Source organism: Scylla paramamosain, chromosome 25, assembly GCF_035594125.1.
Source record: "Scylla paramamosain isolate STU-SP2022 chromosome 25, ASM3559412v1, whole genome shotgun sequence".
Taxonomy (NCBI): Eukaryota; Metazoa; Arthropoda; class Malacostraca; order Decapoda; family Portunidae; genus Scylla; species Scylla paramamosain.
The window spans coordinates 13,589,130-13,610,601 of record NC_087175.1 but is presented as its reverse complement, the minus strand read 5'-3'; the positions used below and the strand labels follow the sequence as shown (position 1 = coordinate 13,610,601).

General features: G+C 42.1%; 1 protein-coding gene across 1 annotated transcript in view; it reads right to left on the bottom strand.

Annotated features, from left to right (window-relative positions):
- Window positions 1-21,472, bottom strand: part of LOC135113220 (uncharacterized) — a 633,180-nt gene that overhangs the window by 182,629 nt on the left and 429,079 nt on the right. Inside the window, exons 41-42 of the mRNA XM_064028389.1 lie at window positions 8,232-8,449; window positions 164-329 (exon numbers count right to left, since the gene is read on the bottom strand). Coding sequence (XP_063884459.1) covers window positions 164-329; window positions 8,232-8,449 — 384 coding nt within the window. The remainder of the gene's footprint in view (window positions 1-163; window positions 330-8,231; window positions 8,450-21,472) is intronic.

Sequence of the window (21,472 nt, the reverse complement as noted above, 5' to 3'; positions counted from 1 at the left end):
ATGTTTAAGTTCAAATATTTATATATCATAAGAATAATTACAAATGATAAATAAAAAAAGAAAGACTATAAATGGTCTACACCACATAATGTGCATGACAGTTAAAAATGTGCAAAGAATATACTATGACAGGAGAGATGGCACCACTGCACTGTCTGCCCACCTGACCATCCCCGTATTCCACTGCCAGCCAATCGTTGGCGATGAATTCATATTTCTTGCCTGTCTGCACATCCCTCAAGACAATGAAGCTGAGGTACCATGAGGCATCAGGTCCAAGGCCACTATTGTCATGCCAGACTCGTAAGAACTGCAAATCTCCGAGAGGCCTGAAAGGTTACCAAGGTTTGCAGTCTTAAGTGTTATTATTTACAAGTAGCTATTTTGAGTACATAGGTATACCAAAGTAATGTAATCAGCAACCCCACATAAAGATGGGCGAGGCTGTGTAAAAGATACCAAGGTAGTGTAATCTTTGCACCCTCTTTCATTACACTTATCATCCATTGTTTTCAACACATGCACTATTAAAATAAATAATATGAAGGGGATATATAATAATGTGTAATTATATTATAATTACAATGATGTTTTCCGTGCTTGCACCTTGCCTAGTCAAACTCTTTTAGCTCTATCTATCAACATCTACCTTTCCTTCTTCCTGGAAGTTTGCCTACATTCAGCCTGTTCCTAAAAAAAGGGTGACCATTCTAATCCCTCAAACTACTGTCCTATTGCTTTAATTTCCTGCCTATCTAAAGTTTTTGCATCTATCCTCAACAGGAAGATTCTTAAACATCTATCACTTCACAACCTTCTATCTAATCACCAGTATGAGTTCTGTCAAGGCCACTCTACTGGTGATCTCACTTTCCTTACTGAGTCTTGGTCATCCTCTTTTAGAGATTTTGGTGAAACTTTTGCTGGTGCCTTGGACATATCAAAAGCTTTTGATAGAGTCTGGCACAAAGCTTTGATTTCCAAACTACCCTCCTATGACTTCTATCCTTCATCTCAAGTTTCCTTTCTGACCGTTCTATTGCTGCTGCGGTAGATGGTCATTGTTCTTCTCCTAAATCTATTAACAGTGGTGTTCCTCAGGGTTCTGTCCTGTCACCCACTCTCACCCTTCAGGAAGTAAGCATTTCATACAGGGAAGCCACAGAATACCTGACTTCTGATCTTTCTAGAATTTCTGATTGGGGCAGAGCAAACTTGTTATTGTTCAATGCCTCAAAAACTCAATTCCTCCATCTGTCAACTCAACACAACTTTCCAGACAACTATCCCCTCTTCTTCAATGACATTCAACTGTCCCCCTCTTCTACATCTCGCTTGTACATCCTTGGTCTGTCCTTTACTTATAATCTGAACTGAAAACTTCACACCTTATCTCTAGCTAAAACAGCTTCTATGAAGTTAGGCATTCTGAGACGTCTCTGCCAGTTTTTCTCACCCCCCCCCCGAGCTGCTAACTCTGTACAAGGGCCTTATCCATCCATGTATGGAGTATGCTTCACATGTCTGGGGGGTTCCACTCATACTGCTCTTCTAGACAGGGTGGAATCAAAAGCTTTTCATCTCATCAACTCCTCTCCTAACTCCTCTCCTCTAACTGACTGTCTTCAGCCTCTCTCATCGCCGCAATGTTGCATCTCTAGCTGTCTTCTACTGCTATTTTCATGCTAACTGCTCTTCTGATCTTGCTAACTACATGCCTCCCCTCCTCTTGTGGCCTCACTGCACAAGATTTTCTTCTTCCTCTCACCCCTATTCTATCCACCTATCTAATGCAAGAGTTAACCAGTATTCTCAATCATTCATCCCTTTTTCTGGTAAACTCTGGAACTCCCTGCCTGCTTCTGTATTTCCACCTTCCTATGAGTTGAATTACTTCAAGAGGGAGGTTTCTAGACACTTATCCTTCATTTTTTGACTACTACTTTAGACCCTTTTTTGGGACTGGCATCTCAGTGGGCTTTTTCTTTTTATTGGATTTTTATTGTCCTTGGCCAGTGTCCCTCCTACATAAAAAAAATAAATAAAAATAAATAAATAATAATAGTAATGTACCATAGTTAAACTGATGAAGTGTGTGGTTGCGCTGGTGTGTGCATGTCTATTTGTGTAGTTGTATTTACCTAGTTGTGCTTTATGAGAAAGGAGCTATGCTTGTATTTACCTAGTTGTGCTTTATGAGAAAGGAGCTATGCTTGTGCTGTCCCATCTCCATATCTTTTAATATCCAACTTAGCCCTGGATCCATGTATACTTTTTGCATTTACTATCTCCTTGTCCAAACTATTATTCCATGAATCAATACTTCTATACAGGATACTATACTTTTTTTATGTTTCTTTTACAAGCATTCCTCATCAGTCTCTTTCCATGTCCTCTAATACCTTGTGTATCCCAAACCCTCAAGTCATTCCAGTCCACCTCCTCCACTTTCTCATAAGTTTGATATAATACAATAAAATCTCTCCTTTCTTTCCTTTTTTTTCCAACACTGGTAGATGTAACCTTGCCAATCTCTCTTCATGTGAGAAGTCCCTGATAACTGGTACCATCTTTGTTGCTGCTCTCTGAACTCTTTCCAACTTCCTTATATTCTTTTTCTTGTAGGGTGATCACACTGCAGCTGTATACTCCAGCCTAGATCTAATCAGTGATATAATCATCTTCCTGATCATCTCTTCATCCATATATGCAAAATCCATCCTTATTCTTTTCAACAAGTTATAAGTTTCTCTTCTAATTTTGCTAATGTGTCTCTCCAGGGTCAATTTTCCATTTCCTCTTCTGCTCTACTCAACCTCTTACCATTCAACACATAATTTTCTTTTACTCTCCTCATACACTTTCCACACTCCATTACTTTACATTTCTCTTGATTAAATTCCATTTCCCATCTATGACTCCACTCTGATATCTTGCAACACTCCACAATCTTCCTCACTCTAAACTTTTTACTGCAACTTGTATGTATGTGTCAGTCTGCACTATGTGTCAGTCCGCACTCCATTCCAGAAAACATGGAAAGCTGGAGCTGGCCTTGGGGCACAGTGTGTGAGAGGCAGAGTACGACAAGATGTTTGATGCAAGATGTATGTGTGCAAAGTCAGTGTCAGGTATTTTTTTTTTTTTTTTTTTTTTTTTATGTAGGAAGGATACTGGCCAAGGGCAACAAAAATTTAATAAAAGAAATGCCCACTGAAATGCCAGTCCCAAAAAAAGGGTCAAAGCAGTGGTCAAAAATTGGTGGATAAGTGTCTTGAAACCTCCCTCTTGAAGGAATTCAAGTCATAGGAAGGTGGAAATACAGAAGCAGGCAGGGAGTTCCAGAGTTTACCAGAGAAAGGGATGAATGATTGAGAATACTGGTTAACTCTTGCATTAGAGAGGTGGACAGAATAGGGGTGAGAGAAAGAAGAAAGTCTTCTGCAGCGAGGCCGTGGAAGGAGGGGAGGCATGCAGTTAGCAAGATCAGAAGAGCAGTTGGCATGAAAATAGCGGTAGAAGACAGCTAGATATGCAACATTGCGGCGGTGAGAGAGAGGTTGAAGACAGTCAGTTAGAGGAGAGGAGTTGATGAGATGAAAAGCTTTTGATTCCACCCTTTCTAGAAGAGCAGTATGAGTGGAACCCCCCCAGACATGTGAAGCATACTCCATCCATGGACGGATAAGGCCCTTGTACAGAGTTAGCAGCTGGGGGGTGAGAAAAACTGGCGGAGACGTCTCAGAACACCTAACTTCATAGAAGCTGTTTTAGCTAGAGATGAGATGTGAAGTTTCCAGTTCAGATTATAAGTAAAGGACAGACTGAGGATGTTCAGTGTAGAAGAGGGAGACAGTTGAGTGTCATTGAAGAAGAGGGGATAGTTGTCTGGAAGGTTGTGTCGAGTTGATAGATGGAGGAATTGAGTTTTTGAGGCATTGAACAATACCAAGTTTGCTCTGCCCCAATCAGAAATTTTAGAAAGATCAGAAGTCAGGCGTTCTGTGGCTTCCCTGCGTGATATGTTTACCTCCTGAAGGGTTGGACGTCTATGAAAAGACGTGGAAAAGTGCAGGGTGGTATCATTAGCATAGGAGTGGATAGGACAAGAAGTTTGGTTTAGAAGATCATTAATGAATAATAAGAGAGTGGGTGACAGGACAGAACCCTGAGGAACACCACTGTTAATAGATTTAGGAGAAGAACAGTGACCGTCTACCACAGCAGCAATAGAACGGTCAGAAAGGAAACTTGAGATGAAGTTGCAGAGAGAAGGATAGAAACCGTAGGAGGGTAGTTTGGAAATCAAAGCTTTGTGCCAGACTCTATCAAAGGCTTTTGATATGTCCAAGGCAACAGCAAAAGTTTCACCAAAATCTCTAAAAGAGGATGACCAAGACTCAGTAAGGAAAGCCAGAAGATCACCAGTAGAGCGGCCTTGACGGAACCCATACTGGCGATCAGATAGAAGGTTGTGAAGTGATAGATGTTTAAGAATCTTCCTGTTGAGGATAGATTCAAAAACTTAAGATAAGCAGGAAATTAAAGCAATAGGACAGTAGTTTGAGGGATTAGAGTGGTCACCCTTTTTAGGAACAGGTTGAATGTAGGCAAACTTCCAGCAAGAAGGAAAGGTAGATGTTGACAGACAGAGCACGGAGGCACAGTTTCGGAGAACAATAGGAGGGACCCCATCAGGTCCATAAGCCTTCCGAGGGTTTAGGCCAGCGAGGGCATGGAAAACATCATAGCGAAGAAGTTTATTAGGTGGCATGAAGTAGTCAGAGGGTGGAGGAGAGGGAGGAACAAGCCCAGAATCATCCAAGGTAGAGTTTTTAGCAAAGGTTTGAGCAAAGAGTTCAGCTTTAGAAATAGATGTGATAGCAGTGGTGCCATCTGGTTGAAGTAGAGGAGGGAAAGAAGAAGAAGCAAAGTTATTGGAGATATTTTTGGCTAGATGCCAGAAATCACAAAGGGAGTTAGATCTTGAAAGGTTTTGACATTTTCTGTTAATGAAGGAGTTTTTGGCTAGTTGGAGAACAGACTTGGCATGGTTCCGGGCAGAAATATAAAGTGCATGAGATTCTGGTGATGGAAGTTTTAAGTACCTTTTGTGGGCCACCTCTCTATCATGTATAGCACGAGAACAAGCTGTGTTAAACCAAGGTTTAGAAGGTTTAGGACGAGAAAAAGAGTGAGGAATGTACGCCCCCATGCCAGACACTATCACCTCTGTTATGCGCTCAGCACACAAAGACGGGTCTCTGACACGGAAGCAGTAGTCATTCCAAGGAAAATCAGCAAAATACCTCCTCAGGTCCCCCCAACTAGCAGAGGCAAAACGCCAGAGGCACCTTCGCTTAGGGGGATCCTGAGGAGGGATTGAAGTGATAGGACAAGATAAAGATATGAGATTGTGATCGGAGGAGCCCAACGGAGAAGAAAGGGTGACAGCATAAGCAGAAGGATTAGAGGTCAGGAAAAGGTCAAGAATGTTGGGCGTATCTCCAAGACGGTCAGGAATACGAGTAGGGTGTTGCACCAATTGCTCTAGGTCATGGAGGATAGCAAAGTTGTAGGCTAGTTCACCAGGATGGTCAGTGAAGGGAGAGGAAAGCCAAAGCTGGTGGTGAACATTGAAGTCTCCAAGAATGGAGATCTCTGCAAAAGGGAAGAGGGTCAGAATGTGCTCCACTTTGGAAGTTAAGTAGTCAAAAAATTTCTTATAGTCAGAGGAGTTAGGAGAGAGGTATACAGCACAGATAAATTTAGTATGAGAATGACTCTGTAGTCGTAGCCAGATGGTGGAAAACTCGGAAGATTCAAGAGCGTGGGCACGAGAGCAGGTTAAGTCATTGCGCACATAAACGCAGCATCCAGCTTTGGATCGAAAATGAAGATAGAGAAAGTAGGAGGGAACAGAAAAGGGACTACTGTCAGTTGCCTCAGACATCTGAGTTTCAGTGAGGAAAAGAAGATGAGGTTTAGAAGAGGAGAGGTGGTGTTCTACAGATTGAAAATTAGATCTTAGACTGAGAATGTTGCAGAAGTTAATGAAGAAAAAGTTGAGGGGGGTGTCAAGACACTTAGGGTCGTCGACGGAAAGGCAGTCCGACCTGGGGACATTTATGGTCCCCTCCCCAGATGGGGACTCCGAGGCTGGTGTAGGAGTCGCCATGATTTTAAAATTTTTGAGTGAAGGGTGTGTGTGTTATTAGGTGCTTGTAGTTTTGTGTGGAGGAAGAGAGTTGTCTTTAGAGGGCAGGCTGTGACTACCCCTTGTGTTGTGAGACACAAAGGGAAACGTTCAGTGAGGTCACAGCTGGGTTTAATGATAAGTTCACAGCACCCCCTGAACAGTGCTTTAGACCTCACTGGGAGTAATTATCGTTTTGGCAGGTGTCTACTGCCTCCTCCTGGATATATATTGAATATTGAAAGTTATGGGAAAATAAACTGCATGAGTGAAGTATGTGAAGATAAATATGATTACTTGAAAATGAAACTTAGGAAAGTATAGAAAAATAAACCATATGATCAAAGTATGAAAAAAATAAATATAGTTACTCAAAAATTAATCTTATTGAAAGTTATAGCAAAATAAACCGCATGACTAAAGTATTGGAAAATAAATCTTATAGCAACAGAAGCCTTGTTGGGATAAAAGGTCTCTGACATCATACGTATATTATGAGGTATAGGAGATGGGAAAAGACAGAAACAGACAGAGTGACAAGCTTGACAGAGCTGTCAAACCAGAAAGTCAAGATAGGCAAACCACCTGTCACAGTACCAATAAGTAGAGCCAGAAAATTGTAATGCAGTCAGAGCAAAATGTTGGTGTTATATATTGACAGAGAGGGATTGAGTAGGTGTAGGATGTGTTTCCTCATTGGATATTAGTTGCAAGGTTTGTGTAGGATGAGATTTATCACGAATATTAAGTATGTGAAGTGATTTGAATTGGAAGTGTAATGTTAAGTGTTTGAGATATTTAATGGAATTTATTTGAAGAGAGACGAAACAATTTTCGTAGTCTTTCGTTGTTGTTGGATGTCACATATCATCATCTGAGTGTAAATATATGTAAATAATACAAATTAAGTAAAAATTATAAAAACTTAAAACGCATTCCCTTGAACCCACAAAAGCCAGGCTTAAAGATTAGGAATGCAGCAAGATTGTGCAACATAGAAACACGACAAAGGCAAGTAATTGTATGACACAAATGTGTTGCCTGTCAGTCCGCTGCATGGTGCACATGTTGTTAGGGATTACAATACTTCTCCACTTTGTGTACTAAGCACTCGTACCCCTATTCTGTCCACCTCTCTAATGCATGAGTTAACCAGTATTCTCAAGCATTCATCTCTTTCTGTTAAACTCTGGAACTCCCTGCCTGCTTCTGTATTTCCACCTTCCTATGGCTTGAATTCCTTCAAGAGGGAGGTTTCAAGACACTTATCCTTCAATTTTTGACTATCGCTTTGGACCCTTTTCTGGGACTGGCATCTCAGTGGGCTTTTTTTTTTTTTCATTGGGTTTTTATTGCCCTTGGCTAGTATCCCTCCTACATAAAAAAAAGAATAAAAATACTACTCCTCACCTTCACTTTGCTAGTGTCCTTTCTAAATTTAATATTTTTTTATCCAATACCTTTCTCATAATACCCTTGTCCCTCTTGCCAAGTGAAGAAAGTAGTACAGTGCAGCTATTTTCCATTTGCAGCAAGAACCCAAATACTCTGGCATGAAAGGTGCACTCCATCCAAGGAATACAGGCTTTCTACTGTAAAAGTGGTCCCAGTTGTAGATGAAAGTTCATCCATTATTTTTACAATGAGTCATAACCTTGCAATTTATTGCTTTAGCTTTTTTACACAACCATTTAACTCCAACTCCTCTCCTCAGCAAAACATCACACAACACAGGGACATCTCCCCTATCATTCACCTTATTTAATGCCTCTCTCAACTTCCTAAACTCTTCACTCCTGACTTGACCAAAATCATTCCAACTCATACTTTGAAATACAATATATTTCATCCATTTATTTTTTTTTAAATATGTCAACCCTATCCAAAATTTTGCCAGTAACTGTTCCAGACAAAATTATCCTCATCTCATGCTTCCTATCTTTGGCACAAAATAAACAAAGTAACCTGACCATCCTTATGACTTAATACCTTTTTTTCATTTTATCATTACTAATTAACTAAATATTAATTTTACCTTGGTACAGCCATCACAAACACATCCACAGAATCTTTCTGTAGTATCTTCCTCTGATTATCTGCAAGTGTCCGTATATCTGTCTCATCTCTGTCTCCTGATAGAATGAACTGCACCTTGGAGTCAGTCTGAGCACCCTTTAGGTTACCCGTGATGACCAACATTTCATACAAGTACTTGTCTTCCACCTTGTTGTCTGGTAGTGGTGTGGCCCCAAGCTGGGAAATGAAAGGGAGATTTAAGCAATTGTCATGGGGACAAAATAGCAATAAAAAAAAATAAAAAATAAAAAATACCATCCAAATAATAATCCCATGAAATTAATTTTATAACCTGAAGAAACAGCCATGGATATAAAATTTTACTTTCACTTTGGTTATGTAAACAAAATTTTGTATATACTTTTGGAAACAGTAAAATTTAGAACAAGAAAATTAAAAGAAATTGTAAACTACAAATCATTGTTGATGTTTGGATATAGTGCCAAGTAATATCCTTTGGTTTACAAGGCAACTGGAAAATAACTATATTCCTGGGTTCTCCTGGACCAATCACATGAAAAATCTCGATCACAAAATATTGTAGGTTTAGAGAAAATATGCCAGAACTGATGATATGTATTTTGAAATAATTTTTTTGTTAATATTGTTGTGCACCCCCCTTTTTCTGGCCTACAGGCACCTTCAGCTCCACCAGCACCTCAAAGGCAGTCAGCGCACACAACAGGAATCTACCACCTTTGTCGTAGTTTGGCCCGTTTGGCTAGTGGGTGCGAGGCACGTACACGCGGCACCTGTCTGGACTCAACAGACTACTGAGAGGGGGGGAAGGGGTAACAACACACAGGCTCACTAGCACTCCCTTCTTTATTGCCCACACAAGAGTTGTACCACAGGGCACAAGGCACACTACCACACTACAGCATGTCAGGTCGCACCATCTGCAAAGCGTCTCTGTCGCTAGGTAGCACGTCTCACCTCACAGAACAGTTGCAGGGGCAGAGCACGCCACAAGATTACAATTCGTACACATCGTCGCTCAGCTAGTGTCAAGTACTCACTGTCTTAGTCTGCCAGGGCACACTAACCTCACATCATGCCCCGGGGCGCAGTCACGTCGTTGCAGCGGCAGGTGACCAGTGTTGTAGAAAGGAACAGGCACTTTTCTTGGTGTTTTGCCAAGTGAAGTGGTGAAGTGCAGCTATTTTCCATTTGAGCATTGCAGCAAGAACCCAAATACTCTGGCATGAAAGGTGCACTACTCTTCTCTTTTTTTCTTTGTATCTCTCTTGGGGATCGCCACAGCCCATTAGCTGCATTGGCCCTTCGTGATTACCAGCTCATTCCTTTCTAGGGCTCGGTGGACCGCTTCCGGAATCAGTTCCGACGGTTCCACTAGGCCTTGCTTGGAATCGGTTCCGAGTCTTAGAGCCGGTTCAGATACTAAAAATAACTCACTTGCACGTTATACTCCAACCCATCCTCTCTCACATTATAATGTACCGTATTTGATGGCTCATAAAACGCATCCAGTTTTGGCAGACAATGAAGAAAGAAAAAAAAAAAAAAAGATAAATGAGCGGATCTAAGCTCTGAATATGAAGTGAAGGATTTCACCTGACATTTGAAGACTTTTACATGCATTCAGATCATTATTAGATCCCAATATTTGGCATTTAAAAACTCGAAAATTTGCTAGTAGCCTACGTACCAATACTGTTGAGATGTAAACATGTACCTGGCATATGGCGTCGGCAGTGACTGAGAGATTACAGGGATAATAAAGTTTGTTCATAACAATGTTAAAAGATAGGTGCAATTTTAATTGTATGAAAGTGTGTCTTACCTCAAGGAGTAACGGCATCACACTGTAAAGAATGCATTGAAGCTTGCCCGTGTCAGTGGGTTCGACGCATAACCGAGCGCGTGTTTGTTTTGGTACGTGCAATGCATGATGCATGGTCACTTAGGCATATTCTTCTAGACTGATATCATTCTATGTGAATTACCGGTAAGCATGACCTATTGTATATTGTTACCTTGAAAGAAAGAGTTCATTTGTGGTGTAGTACCAACATCACTTTGTTTACATGTGTGAAGATGTCTGGGGTTTGATTTTAGAGCCTGTGTTGCCATAGACTTGCCACCAACCACTGCCTCAATGCTGAACCTTGACCTCATAGGACTCAGGTTCATTTTCTGATTTTTTTTTTTTTTTAAAGGGCATCTCATGAGCCATCAAATATGGTAATATTTTTACAGGCACCAAGTTTTTTTCAAAGGCAGTGGCCTGAGGGTGTACATATCGCGTTTGTACCTACTGTGCAGCGTCAGAGCATAGAGAACAGTGTACATCTCACTTATTAAGCCTAAATTTCACGAAAAACAATGGCATCCAAGCGGAATAGAACAGTTCCAGTGTGGATGAACATGGAACAGATGTACCGCTGCTTCAAGAATAGACTGCTTGTTTGCAGGTGGTTACTTTTACATCAGTGTAATATGTGTAGCTCATTGCTCTATGTTTTTTTACCCTTTATTTGTTGTGTTTGAATTATCATAATTTTCTATAAACATGCCATCCCATGGAAGACGAGATGCTGGTGACATTGCCAAAACTATCAGAGGTGCGTAGCTGTATGGACACTGCTACAATTTGTGGAACACACCAAGAATAAAGATATGTGTTTATTGTGGAAATCTCAGAATTCTTCAAGATTACCCTTCAAGAAGCCATAGTTGAAGAAAAGAACAATTTCAAAGTGGCAAGGAATTAAAATTAGCTTTTTCAAACCATTACAGACTCTGTGTTTCTCTGATGCACCAGCACCAGCATCATTTTGTTCTCCAAAACTGTGCCTCCATGCTTGCACCTTGCCTAGTCAAACTCTTTCAACTGTCTGTCAATATCTACCTTTCCTTCTTGCTGGAAGTTTGTCTACATTCAGCCTGTTCCTAAAAAGGGTGACTGTTCTAATCCCGCAAATTACCATCCTAATGCTTTAATTTCCTGCCTATCTAAAGTTTTTGAATCTATCCTTAGCAGGAAGATTCTTAAACATCTATCACTTGACGACCTTCTATCTGATCGCCAGTATGGGTTCAATCAAGGTTACTCTACTGGTGATCTTCTGGCTTTCCTTACTGAGTCTTCATCATCCTCTTTTAGAGATTTTGGTGAAACTTTTGCTGTTGCCTTGGATATATCAAAAGCTTTTGATAGAATCTGGCACAGAGCTTTGATTTCCAAACTACCCTCCTATGGCTTCTATCCTTCCCCATATAACTTCATATCAAGTTTCCTTTCTGACTGTTCTATTGCTGCTGTGGTAGACAGTCACTGTTCTTCTCCTAAATCTATTAACAGTGGTGTTCCTCAGGATTCTGTCCTCTCACCCACTCTCATCTTATTATTCATAAATGACCTAAACCAAACTTCTTGTCCTATCCACTCCTATGCTGACAATATCACCCTGTACTTTTCCATGTCTTTTCATAAACACCCAATACTTCAGGAAGTAAGCATTTCATGCAGGGAAGCCACAGAATGCCTGACTTCTGATCTTTCTAAAATTTCTGATTGGGGCAGAGCAAACTTGGTATTGTTCAATGCCTCAAAAACTCAATTCCTCCATCTATCAACTCGACACAACCTTCCAGACAACTATCCCCTCTTCTTCAATAATGCTCAACTGTCCCCCTCTTCTACACTGAACATTCTTGGTCTGTCCTTTATTTATAATCTGAACTGGAAACTTCACATCTCATCTCTAGCTAAAACAGCTTCTATGAAGTTAGGCATTCTGAGATGTCTCTGCCAGTTTTTTTCACCCCCCCAGTTGCTAACTCTGTACAAGGGCGTTATCCGTCCATGTATGGAGTATGCTTCACATGTCTGGGGGGGTTCCACTCATACTGCTCTTCTAGACAGGGTAGAATCAAAAGCTTTTCATCTCATTAACTCCTTTCCTCTAACTGACTGTCTTCAGCCTCTCTCTCATCGTCGCAGTGTTGCATCTCTAGCTGTCTTCTACCGCTATTTTCATACTAACTGCTCTTCTGATCTTGCTAACTGCATGCCTCCCTCCTCCCACGGCTTCGCTGCACAAGACTTTCTTCTTTCTCTCATCCCTATTCTGTCCACCTCTCTAATGCAAGAGTTAACCAGTATTCTCAATCATTCATCCCTTTCTCTGGTAAACTCTGGAACTCCTTGCCTGCTTCTGTATTTCCACCTTCCTATGAATTGAATTCCTTCAAGAGGGAGATTTCAAGACACTTATCCTTCAATTTTTGACTACTGCTTTGGAACCTTTTATGGGAATGGCATCTCAGTTGGCTTTTTAAATTTACTGGATTTTTTGTTGCCCTTGACCAGTGTACCTCCTACATAAAAAAGGAAAAAAAAAAAAAAAAAAAAAAATATATATATATATATATATATATATATATATATATATATATATATATATATATATATATATATATATATATATATATATATATATATATACACACACACACACACACACACACACACACACACACACACACACACACACACACACACACACACTCTACCCTCCTGAGTTTCGCACTATCCAAGTTGTGGAATCATCATGTTTTCCGCCTATGGTCTGACCATTTTATCCTGAGTGTTTGGGCGTTGTCCTTTCTGGGGATTTCCCAGCCTACAACACTGCCACACTACCAATGCAAATGTCCAGTACTTACTACTTCAGAATTAAATGGAGCTGTAGAATATATACAATGTAATGCTCTGAAAAGGCAAGTTAATGTAATAAATGTTTATTCTTCAGTGATAATTGCATTGATTTTTGCAAACATCACAATACTTGACAACGTTTCCTCCAGGCATTGTCACTTCTCTATGAGTGACCGAGTCAGGTCACATTAATTATCAGATTGACTGTGTCAATCCATCAGTCATTTTCTCTCAAGTCTTGCGCCGTCGGCCATGATGGTTTCTCCCACTCCCTGGCACAATCGCCACAGCATCAGTGGGGGCAAACAACTGGTTGGCCCCACAACCCTCAACTGAATAACCCTGCTGTCCTCCACCCACAGTAACCACTCCCCCATCATGTCACCATAGAGCATATGGAGTAAATTGACTGTCCTCTCAGCAAATGTTTGTGGCCTGCACACAAATATCGGTGACCTCACTCATAGCTTTATCCTGAGGCACAGTGTGGACATTGTTGTAGAAATGAAGATTTGACTAAACAATGAGGTCATGCCACCCTTTGGGAGGATCTGTGGCTACACTCGCTGGACCAGGAGGGACAGGCCTGAGCAAACTGGTGGCAGTGCTGCTGTATGCTTCCATGAGGGCATGCAGGCTCAGACATTGCAAGTGGAAATGCCAGCAGTGATTTAGGCACTGTTCTTCCGAATAATGATGAGGGATAGCGCAAGACTGCTGCTGTGCGCCATGTATCGCCCTCCACGCTAAGGCCATAGGCACATAGAATTCCTCACAGACAACTTGGACAGGATGCTGATGACACACTGCTGCTTGCAAGTCATCATGGGGGGACATGAACCACCACCTGGAGTGGAACGCCTATGAGAGTCTCCTAACTGTGCATTACCTGGCAAACTACGTCAACTTCCCCACCCACATGTGGGGAGGGTAGCTTGACCCTGTCATCGCCAACTTGCAGGAGGGGGCTGTTGACTGTCATCATCTTAGGCCTGTGGGCAGCTCAGATCATTACACTGTCCTGACCCACATAAACATGAGCACAGCATGTGATGAGGCCACTTCCTGCTCTGTTTGGCTGTGGGATCAAGCTGACTGGGTCTCTCTGCATCAAGTTCTGCGTAGCACCAACTGGGACAGTCTGCTCTCTGGAGGAGCAGTGTGCAAGGCACAAGTTCTCACCGCATGCATACTAGCCCTACAGGAGGAACATGTTCCACACTGCTGCTTTGCCTCCAGCCCCTCAGACCTCCCCTACTTTGGCTGTCACTGTCACCTAGCTGCTAAGAGGAGATACTCTGCCTGGCTCTGGTGCAAGAGGAACCTCTCACAAAGGAACAAGAGCCTGCACTGGGTGGCATGCACATACATGGAGGCCACCAGCAAGTGGGCAAAAGGTGGAAGGCAGACCTCCGAGCCAAGCTGTGCAGGCCCGGAGTTGGCAATAAGACCTGGTGGACCCTTGTAAAGGAGAGGCAGGGACTGAACTGCCAGGAAGCCATTCCTCCCCTCACCAGGCCAGATGGTCCTCATGCAACCAGCAGCCAAGACAAGACAGAGCTACTAGCTGAGCACTTCACAGCAAAGATGATCATCAACAACCCCAGGAGGTCTCCCCCAAGCCTGGAACAGGAGGCAGCTGAGATGGTCACAATCTCAGAGGTGACAAGAGAGAAGATGGAGCACCTGCTGAGAGGAGTCGACATTAGGAAGGCCACAGGGCCAGACAATATCAGCTCACAGACCCTGAAGCATTGCGCAAGGAGGCTGGTAGGGCCGCTGTCACAGGTCTTCATGGCCTGCCTAGAGAAAAACACTTGGCCACCGGTGTGGAAGGAGGCATGTGTGGTGCCAGTCCACAAGAGGAATGCCAAGTCTGATCGAGGCAACTAAGAGGCCAATCTGCCTACTATCTGTGGTGGGCAAGATGTTCGAGAGGATTGTGGTGGAGGAATCATGCCATCACCTGGATGATAAAAGCTTCCTCTAGCTGGATGGTCCACCTCAGACTTCCTCCTACTCCTCTCCTGTGACTGGCAGGACACCCTCAGTGATGCATTGGACACCCTGGCAGTTGCCCTGAACATAGTAGGAGCTTTTGACTGGGTGTGGCACACAGGCCTGCTGGTGAAGCTGCATGCCAAGGGCATTCAAAGTGACCTGCTCCATTTACTGAGTGATTACCTCCAGGACAGGACTTTTCAGGTTGTCATGAACGGTCAGGTATCACTGGCCCTGATGGTGCGTGCATTGGTTAAACAGGGCTCCATATTGGGCCTGATCCTGTGGAACCTATAAGAGGATGACCTGCTGCAGCTTGTGCCAGATATATCTGCCTATACTGACAACTACATCCTCTCCCACTCCTGCAGACATCAGGACAGCCAGCAAGTGGCTGTTGAGTTTAGCCATAAACTCAACCTGATAAAGGAGTGGGGAGGGCAATGGCAGGTTAACTTTGCCCCCAACAAGACACATGTGATGTTAGTGTCCTGATCCACAGCCATCCTGTGCAAGCTGGAGGGGCAGGTGATGTTTGGAGGCAAAGCACTGCCTCTCCAGGACCACATCAAGATCTCAGAGTGGATGTGAACTGGAAATTACACTTTGACCTAAACCTCCAGACTGTCATTTGGCAAGCTTCCCTCCATGTCTCTGCCTTGCACAGGGTAGCATCCTTCCTCGACAGCAGAGGAATACTGTTGTATAAAGCACAGATACGGCCTTACCTGGAGTATGCCGCCCTGACATGCACATGAGGAAGCTGGACAAAGTTGAGCAGCAAGTCATGCACCTGATGGAGAGCAACCACCTCCAACCACCATCACAGACAGGACCTGGCATCCTTGGACTCCCTGGAACACTGGCAGAATGTTGGAGCACTTGTGGTGCTCCACAAGGCCCAGGCACAGGAAGAGCCACACCTGACCAGACTAAGGCTACCACCACGAGCTGTTGGGAGGGGCACAAGGATGGTCTCCACCACCAATCAGCTTGTGAGGTTATTACTGATCTTAGGTTTTAATCCAATAGTTTGCCCAGTACAAAGTTTGGCAGCTCCCCAGGTTGGAAAATGCTAAAAAATGACAACACCTCTCTCTCTCTAAATAAATAAATAAATAAATAAAAAAAAATAAATAAATAAATAAACAAATGAATAAAAATGGAATAATACAAGAGTCAGAGAGTGAGAAAGGATGAGGCAAAAATGACATAAAACAAATGAAGGGGAGAAAGAGTGAAGAATTATTCCCTTGTTCCTTAATTCTGACAGATAAGGGGGAAGGAGAGATGACAGGGAGGGAGATTTGAAGCAAGACATAAGAGGAAGGGAGAGGAAAGGAAAAGAAGGAGGAAGAAGGAAGGGAAATAACCTGGGAAGGAGAGTACATGGGACAAGAAAGTGGAGGAAGTGTGAAGGAAGAGGATGGGAGGATGGGGAGAAAGTAGAAAGAATTAATATAAGTAGCAAGGGTGAGGAGTGAGTGAAGAATCAAAGGGAAGAAGGAAGAAATAAGTATTCTCTTTTCCTGTCCTTTATTCCTTTTCATTTTTCTTCCATCCATTCCCTCACATTTATGCTCCTTTCATCCATTTTCATTCTCATTTAGTCTCATTCTATTTAGCAATCATCAGGATTGTTTTCTCTCTCTCTCTCTCTCTCTCTCTCTCTCTCTCTCTCTCTCTCTCTCTCTCTCTCTCTCTCTCTCTCTCTCTCTCTCTCTCTCTCTCTCTCTCTCTCTCTCTCTCTCTCTCTCTCTCTCTCTCACGCACGCACGCACGCATGCACACACACACACACACACACACACACACACACACACACACACACACACACACACACACACACACACACACACACACACACACACACACACACACAAACAGGAAAACTGGCAAAAGTAGAAGGAATAAGGGGAATATGGATAAAGAGAGACATGAATGAAAAGTGAGAAGTAAACTGAAAAAGTTGACAGCGACCCAGTAAAAAAAAATGAGGAGAGAACACAAGAACGAGCGAGGAGATTCATTTGAAAAGTTGTGGACATGAAAGTGAGGAAATGGTGGCACAAAGATGCCAAAGAAGATCACCAAGTGGAAGCTAAAAAATTACATATACAAATATAGATAGTTTGGTATTGAGCCTAATTTAACTTAAAAACTACCTAAAAGACAATAAACCACACATGGTATGTTTAATGGAAACCAAACTAAAAAAAAAAAGGAAATAAAGATGAGATTTGCAAAGGAAGGTTATAGCACATAGAGGAGAGACAGAAAAGGAAAGGGAGAAGGAGTGAGGATATTGGTAAAAGAGGATATTGTTGTTGAGGAATATGGAATATGGTGATGGAATGGCAGAAACTTTGAGTGTTGTGATTAAGATCAAAGGAAGTGAAAAAAGGAGAGTTATTGTTACATACATACTACCAAAAATTAATGCATGGGAGACCAATAGATATAAAATTATGCAACTAGGAACATGAAATAGCATAAAGGAAATAATAAGGAAAGTAATAAGGTGCTCTTAGTAGATGACTCCAACACTAAAGGAATTAAATGGGAGGGGGTGGAAGTGAAAGAAAATGTAGGGTCATGGAGCAAAGAACTGTTGCATACCATGATAGTGAATACAGTGAGACATTGGGTGAATCAATTTACAAGATGTAGAGGAGAAGAAGAACCGTCACAGCTGGACTAAGTGTTTATGAAAACCACAGAAAGTAGACCAAGTATACATTGAGTCCAATTGGAAGAAGTGATGATGTGATAAATAGAAATGTACTACAGGAGGAAACAATGATGCACAGGAATTAATAATTTAGAAATGGGAGACAGAACAATGCTAAGACAAACTTTGCAGAGCTTAATAAATTTTATGGAAAAATTAACTGGAAAGAGCTATTTGAAGGTAAAGTAGTGCAAGAAAAATATGAAATATTTTTGAGCAAGTATAGAGAGGGGTGCAACAGTTTGTATCAAGTTATGAAGTGAAAATTGGGAAGCTTGAATGGTGTAATGGCAGGTGTGTAGAAGCAAAAAAGAAAAAAAGAACAGGACATGGAGGATATAGGTGTGAAATTCGGGAGGGTATTGTATATATTTGTTGTGTTATCTCAAATTTAGTAGTGCAAATGTGCTCATTTTGAGTTTTTTTTATTTTATTTTTTTTTATATTATTTTCTGATTCCCAGGAACCAATTATTTTTTCCCATAGGTTCTTCATTCGTCATAAAGCATATTTGCCATAACAAACGCTACATGGAATGAATCATGTTTGTCGCTGCATACCCTACTGTATATATATATATATATATATATATATATATATATATATATATATATATATATATATATATATATATATATATATATATATATATATATATATATATATATTATGAATTCATTCTGTTTTTGGAGGTAAAAGTGACATAACTACTCACTCATTATGAAAGCATGTGACTACTTTGTTATGCCAACTCAGTATCCATAACAGTACATATCACACTATAATTTATTTTGGCATTCAATCTGCTGATCAAAGGCTGAACTTAATTGCTCCACTAGAACACTTCAACATGCCCCAATCATTACTGATTGTTGCAAAATAATCATAATCACTACTTTACAATAACTATACGAGGAGGAGGCAGTAGACACCTGCTGAAACGATAATTACTCCCAGTGAGGTCTAAAGCACTGTTCAGGGGGTGCTGTGAACTTATCATTAAACCCAGCTGTGACCTCACTGAACGTTTCCCTTTGTGTCTCACAACACAGTCACAGCCTGCCCTCTAAAGACAACTCTCTTCCTCCACACAAAACTACAAGCACCTAATAACACACACACACCCTTCACTCAAAAATTTTAAAATCATGGTGACTCCTACACCAGCCTCGGAGTCCCCATCTGGAGAGGGGACCATAAATGTCCCCAGGTCGGACTGCCTTTCCGTCGACGACCCTAAGTGTCTTGACACCCCCCTCAACTTTTTCTTCATTAACTTCTGCAACATTCGCGGTCTAAGATCTAATTTTCAATCTGTAGAACACCACCTCTCCTCTTCTAAACCTCATCTTCTTTTCCTCACTGAAACTCAGGTGTCTGAGGCAACTGACAGTAGCCCCTTTTCTGTTCCCTCCTACTTTCTCTATCCTCATTTTCAATCCAAAGCTGGATGCTGCGTTTATGTGCGCAATGACTTAACCTGCTCTCGTGCCCACGCTCTTGAATCTTCCGAGTTTTCCACCATCTGGCTACGACTACAGAGTCTTTCTCATACTAAATTTATCTGTGCTGTATACCTCTCTCCTAACTCCTCTGACTATAAGAAATTCTTTGACTACTTAACTTCCAAAGTGGAGCACATTCTGACCCTCTTCCCTTTTGCAGAGATCTCCATTCTTGGAGACTTCAATGTTCACCACCAGCTTTGGCTTTCCTCTCCCTTCACTGACCATCCTGGTGAACTAGTCTACAACTTTGCTATCCTCCATGACCTAGAGCAATTGGTGCAACACCCTACTCGTATTCCTGACCGTCTTGGAGATACACCCAACATTCTTGACCTTTTCCTGACCTCTAATCCTTCTGCTTATGCTGTCACCCTTTCTTCTCCGTTGGGCTCCTCCGATCACAATCTCATATCTTTATCTTGCCCTATCACTCCAATCCCTCCTCAGGATCCCCCTAAGCGAAGGTGCCTCTGGCATTTTGCCTCTGCTAGTTGGGGGGACCTGAGGAGGTATTTTGCTGATTTTCCTTGGAATGACTACTGCTTCCGTGTCAGAGACCCGTCTTTGTGTGCTGAGCGCATAACAGAGGTGATAGTGTCTGGCATGGAGGCGTACATTCCTCACTCTTTTTCTCGTCCTAAACCTTCTAAACCTTGGTTTAACACAGCTTGTTCTCGTGCTATACATGATAGAGAGGTGGCCCACAAAAGGTACTTAAGCCTTCCATCACCAGAATCTCATGCACTTTATATTTCTGCCCAGAACCATGCCAAGTCTGTTTTCCAACTAGCCAAAAACTCCTTCATTAACAGAAAATGTCAAAACCTTTCAAGATCTAACTCCCCTCGTGATTTCTGGCATCTAGCCAAAAATATCTCCAATAACTTTGCTTCTTCTTCTTTCCCTCCTCTACTTCAACCAGATGGCACCACTGCTATCACATCTATTTCTAAAGCTGAACTCTTTGCTCAAACCTTTGCTAAAAACTCTACCTTGGATGATTCTGGGCTTGTTCCTCCCTCTCCTCCACCCTGTGACTACTTCATGCCACGTATTAAAATTCTTCGCAATGATGTTTTCCATGCCCTTGCTGGCCTAAACCCTCGGAAGGCTTATGGATCTGATGGGGTCCCTCCTATTGTTCTCCGAAACTGTGCCTCCGTGCTTGCACCTTGCCTAGTCAAACTCTTTCAGCTCTGTCTGTCAACATCTACCTTTCCTTCTTGCTGGAAGTTTGCCTACATTCAACCTGTTCCTAAAAAGGGTGACCGCTCTAATCCCTCAAACTACCGTCCTATTGCTTTAATTTCCTGCTTATCTAAAGTTTTTGAATCTATCCTCAACAGGAAGATTCTTAAACATCTATCACTTCACAACCTTCTATCTGATCGCCAGTATGGGTTCCGTCAAGGCCGTTCTACTGGTGATCTTCTGGCTTTCCTTACTGAGTCTTGGTCATCCTCTTTTAGAGACTTTGGTGAAACTTTTGCTGTTGCCTTGGACATCTCAAAAGCCTTTGATAGAGTCTGGCACAAAGCTTTGATTTCCAAACTACCCTCCTACGGTTTCTATCCTTCTCTCTGTAACATCATCTCAAGTTTCCTTTCTGACCGTTCTATTGCTGCTGTGGTAGACGGTCACTGTTCTTCTCCTAAATCTATTAACAGTGGTGTTCCTCAGGGTTCTGTCCTGTCACCCACTCTCTTCTTATTATTCATTAATGATCTTCTAAATCAAACTTCTTGTCCTATCCACTCCTACGCTGATGATACCACCCTGCACTTTTCCACGTCTTTTCATAGACATCCAACCCTTCAGGAGGTAAACATATCACGCAGGGAAGCCACTGAACGCCTGACTTCTGATCTTGCTAAAATTTCTGATTGGGGCAGAGCAAACTTGGTATTGTTCAATGCCTCAAAAACTCAATTCCTCCATCTATCAATTCGACACAACCTTCCAGACAACTATCCCCTCTTCTTCAGTGACACTCAACTGTCCCCCTCTTCTACACTGAACATCCTTGGTCTGTCCTTTACTTATAATCTGAACTGGAAACTTCACATCTCATCTCTAGCTAAAACAGCTTCTATGAAGTTAGGTGTTCTGAGACGTCTCTGCCAGTTTTTCTCACCCCCCCAGCTGCTAACTCTGTACAAGGGCCTTATCCGTCCATGTATGGAGAATGCTTCACATGTCTGGGGGGTTCCACTCATACTGCTCTTCTAGACAGGGTGGAATCAAAAGCTTTTCGTCTCATCAACTCCTCTCCTCTA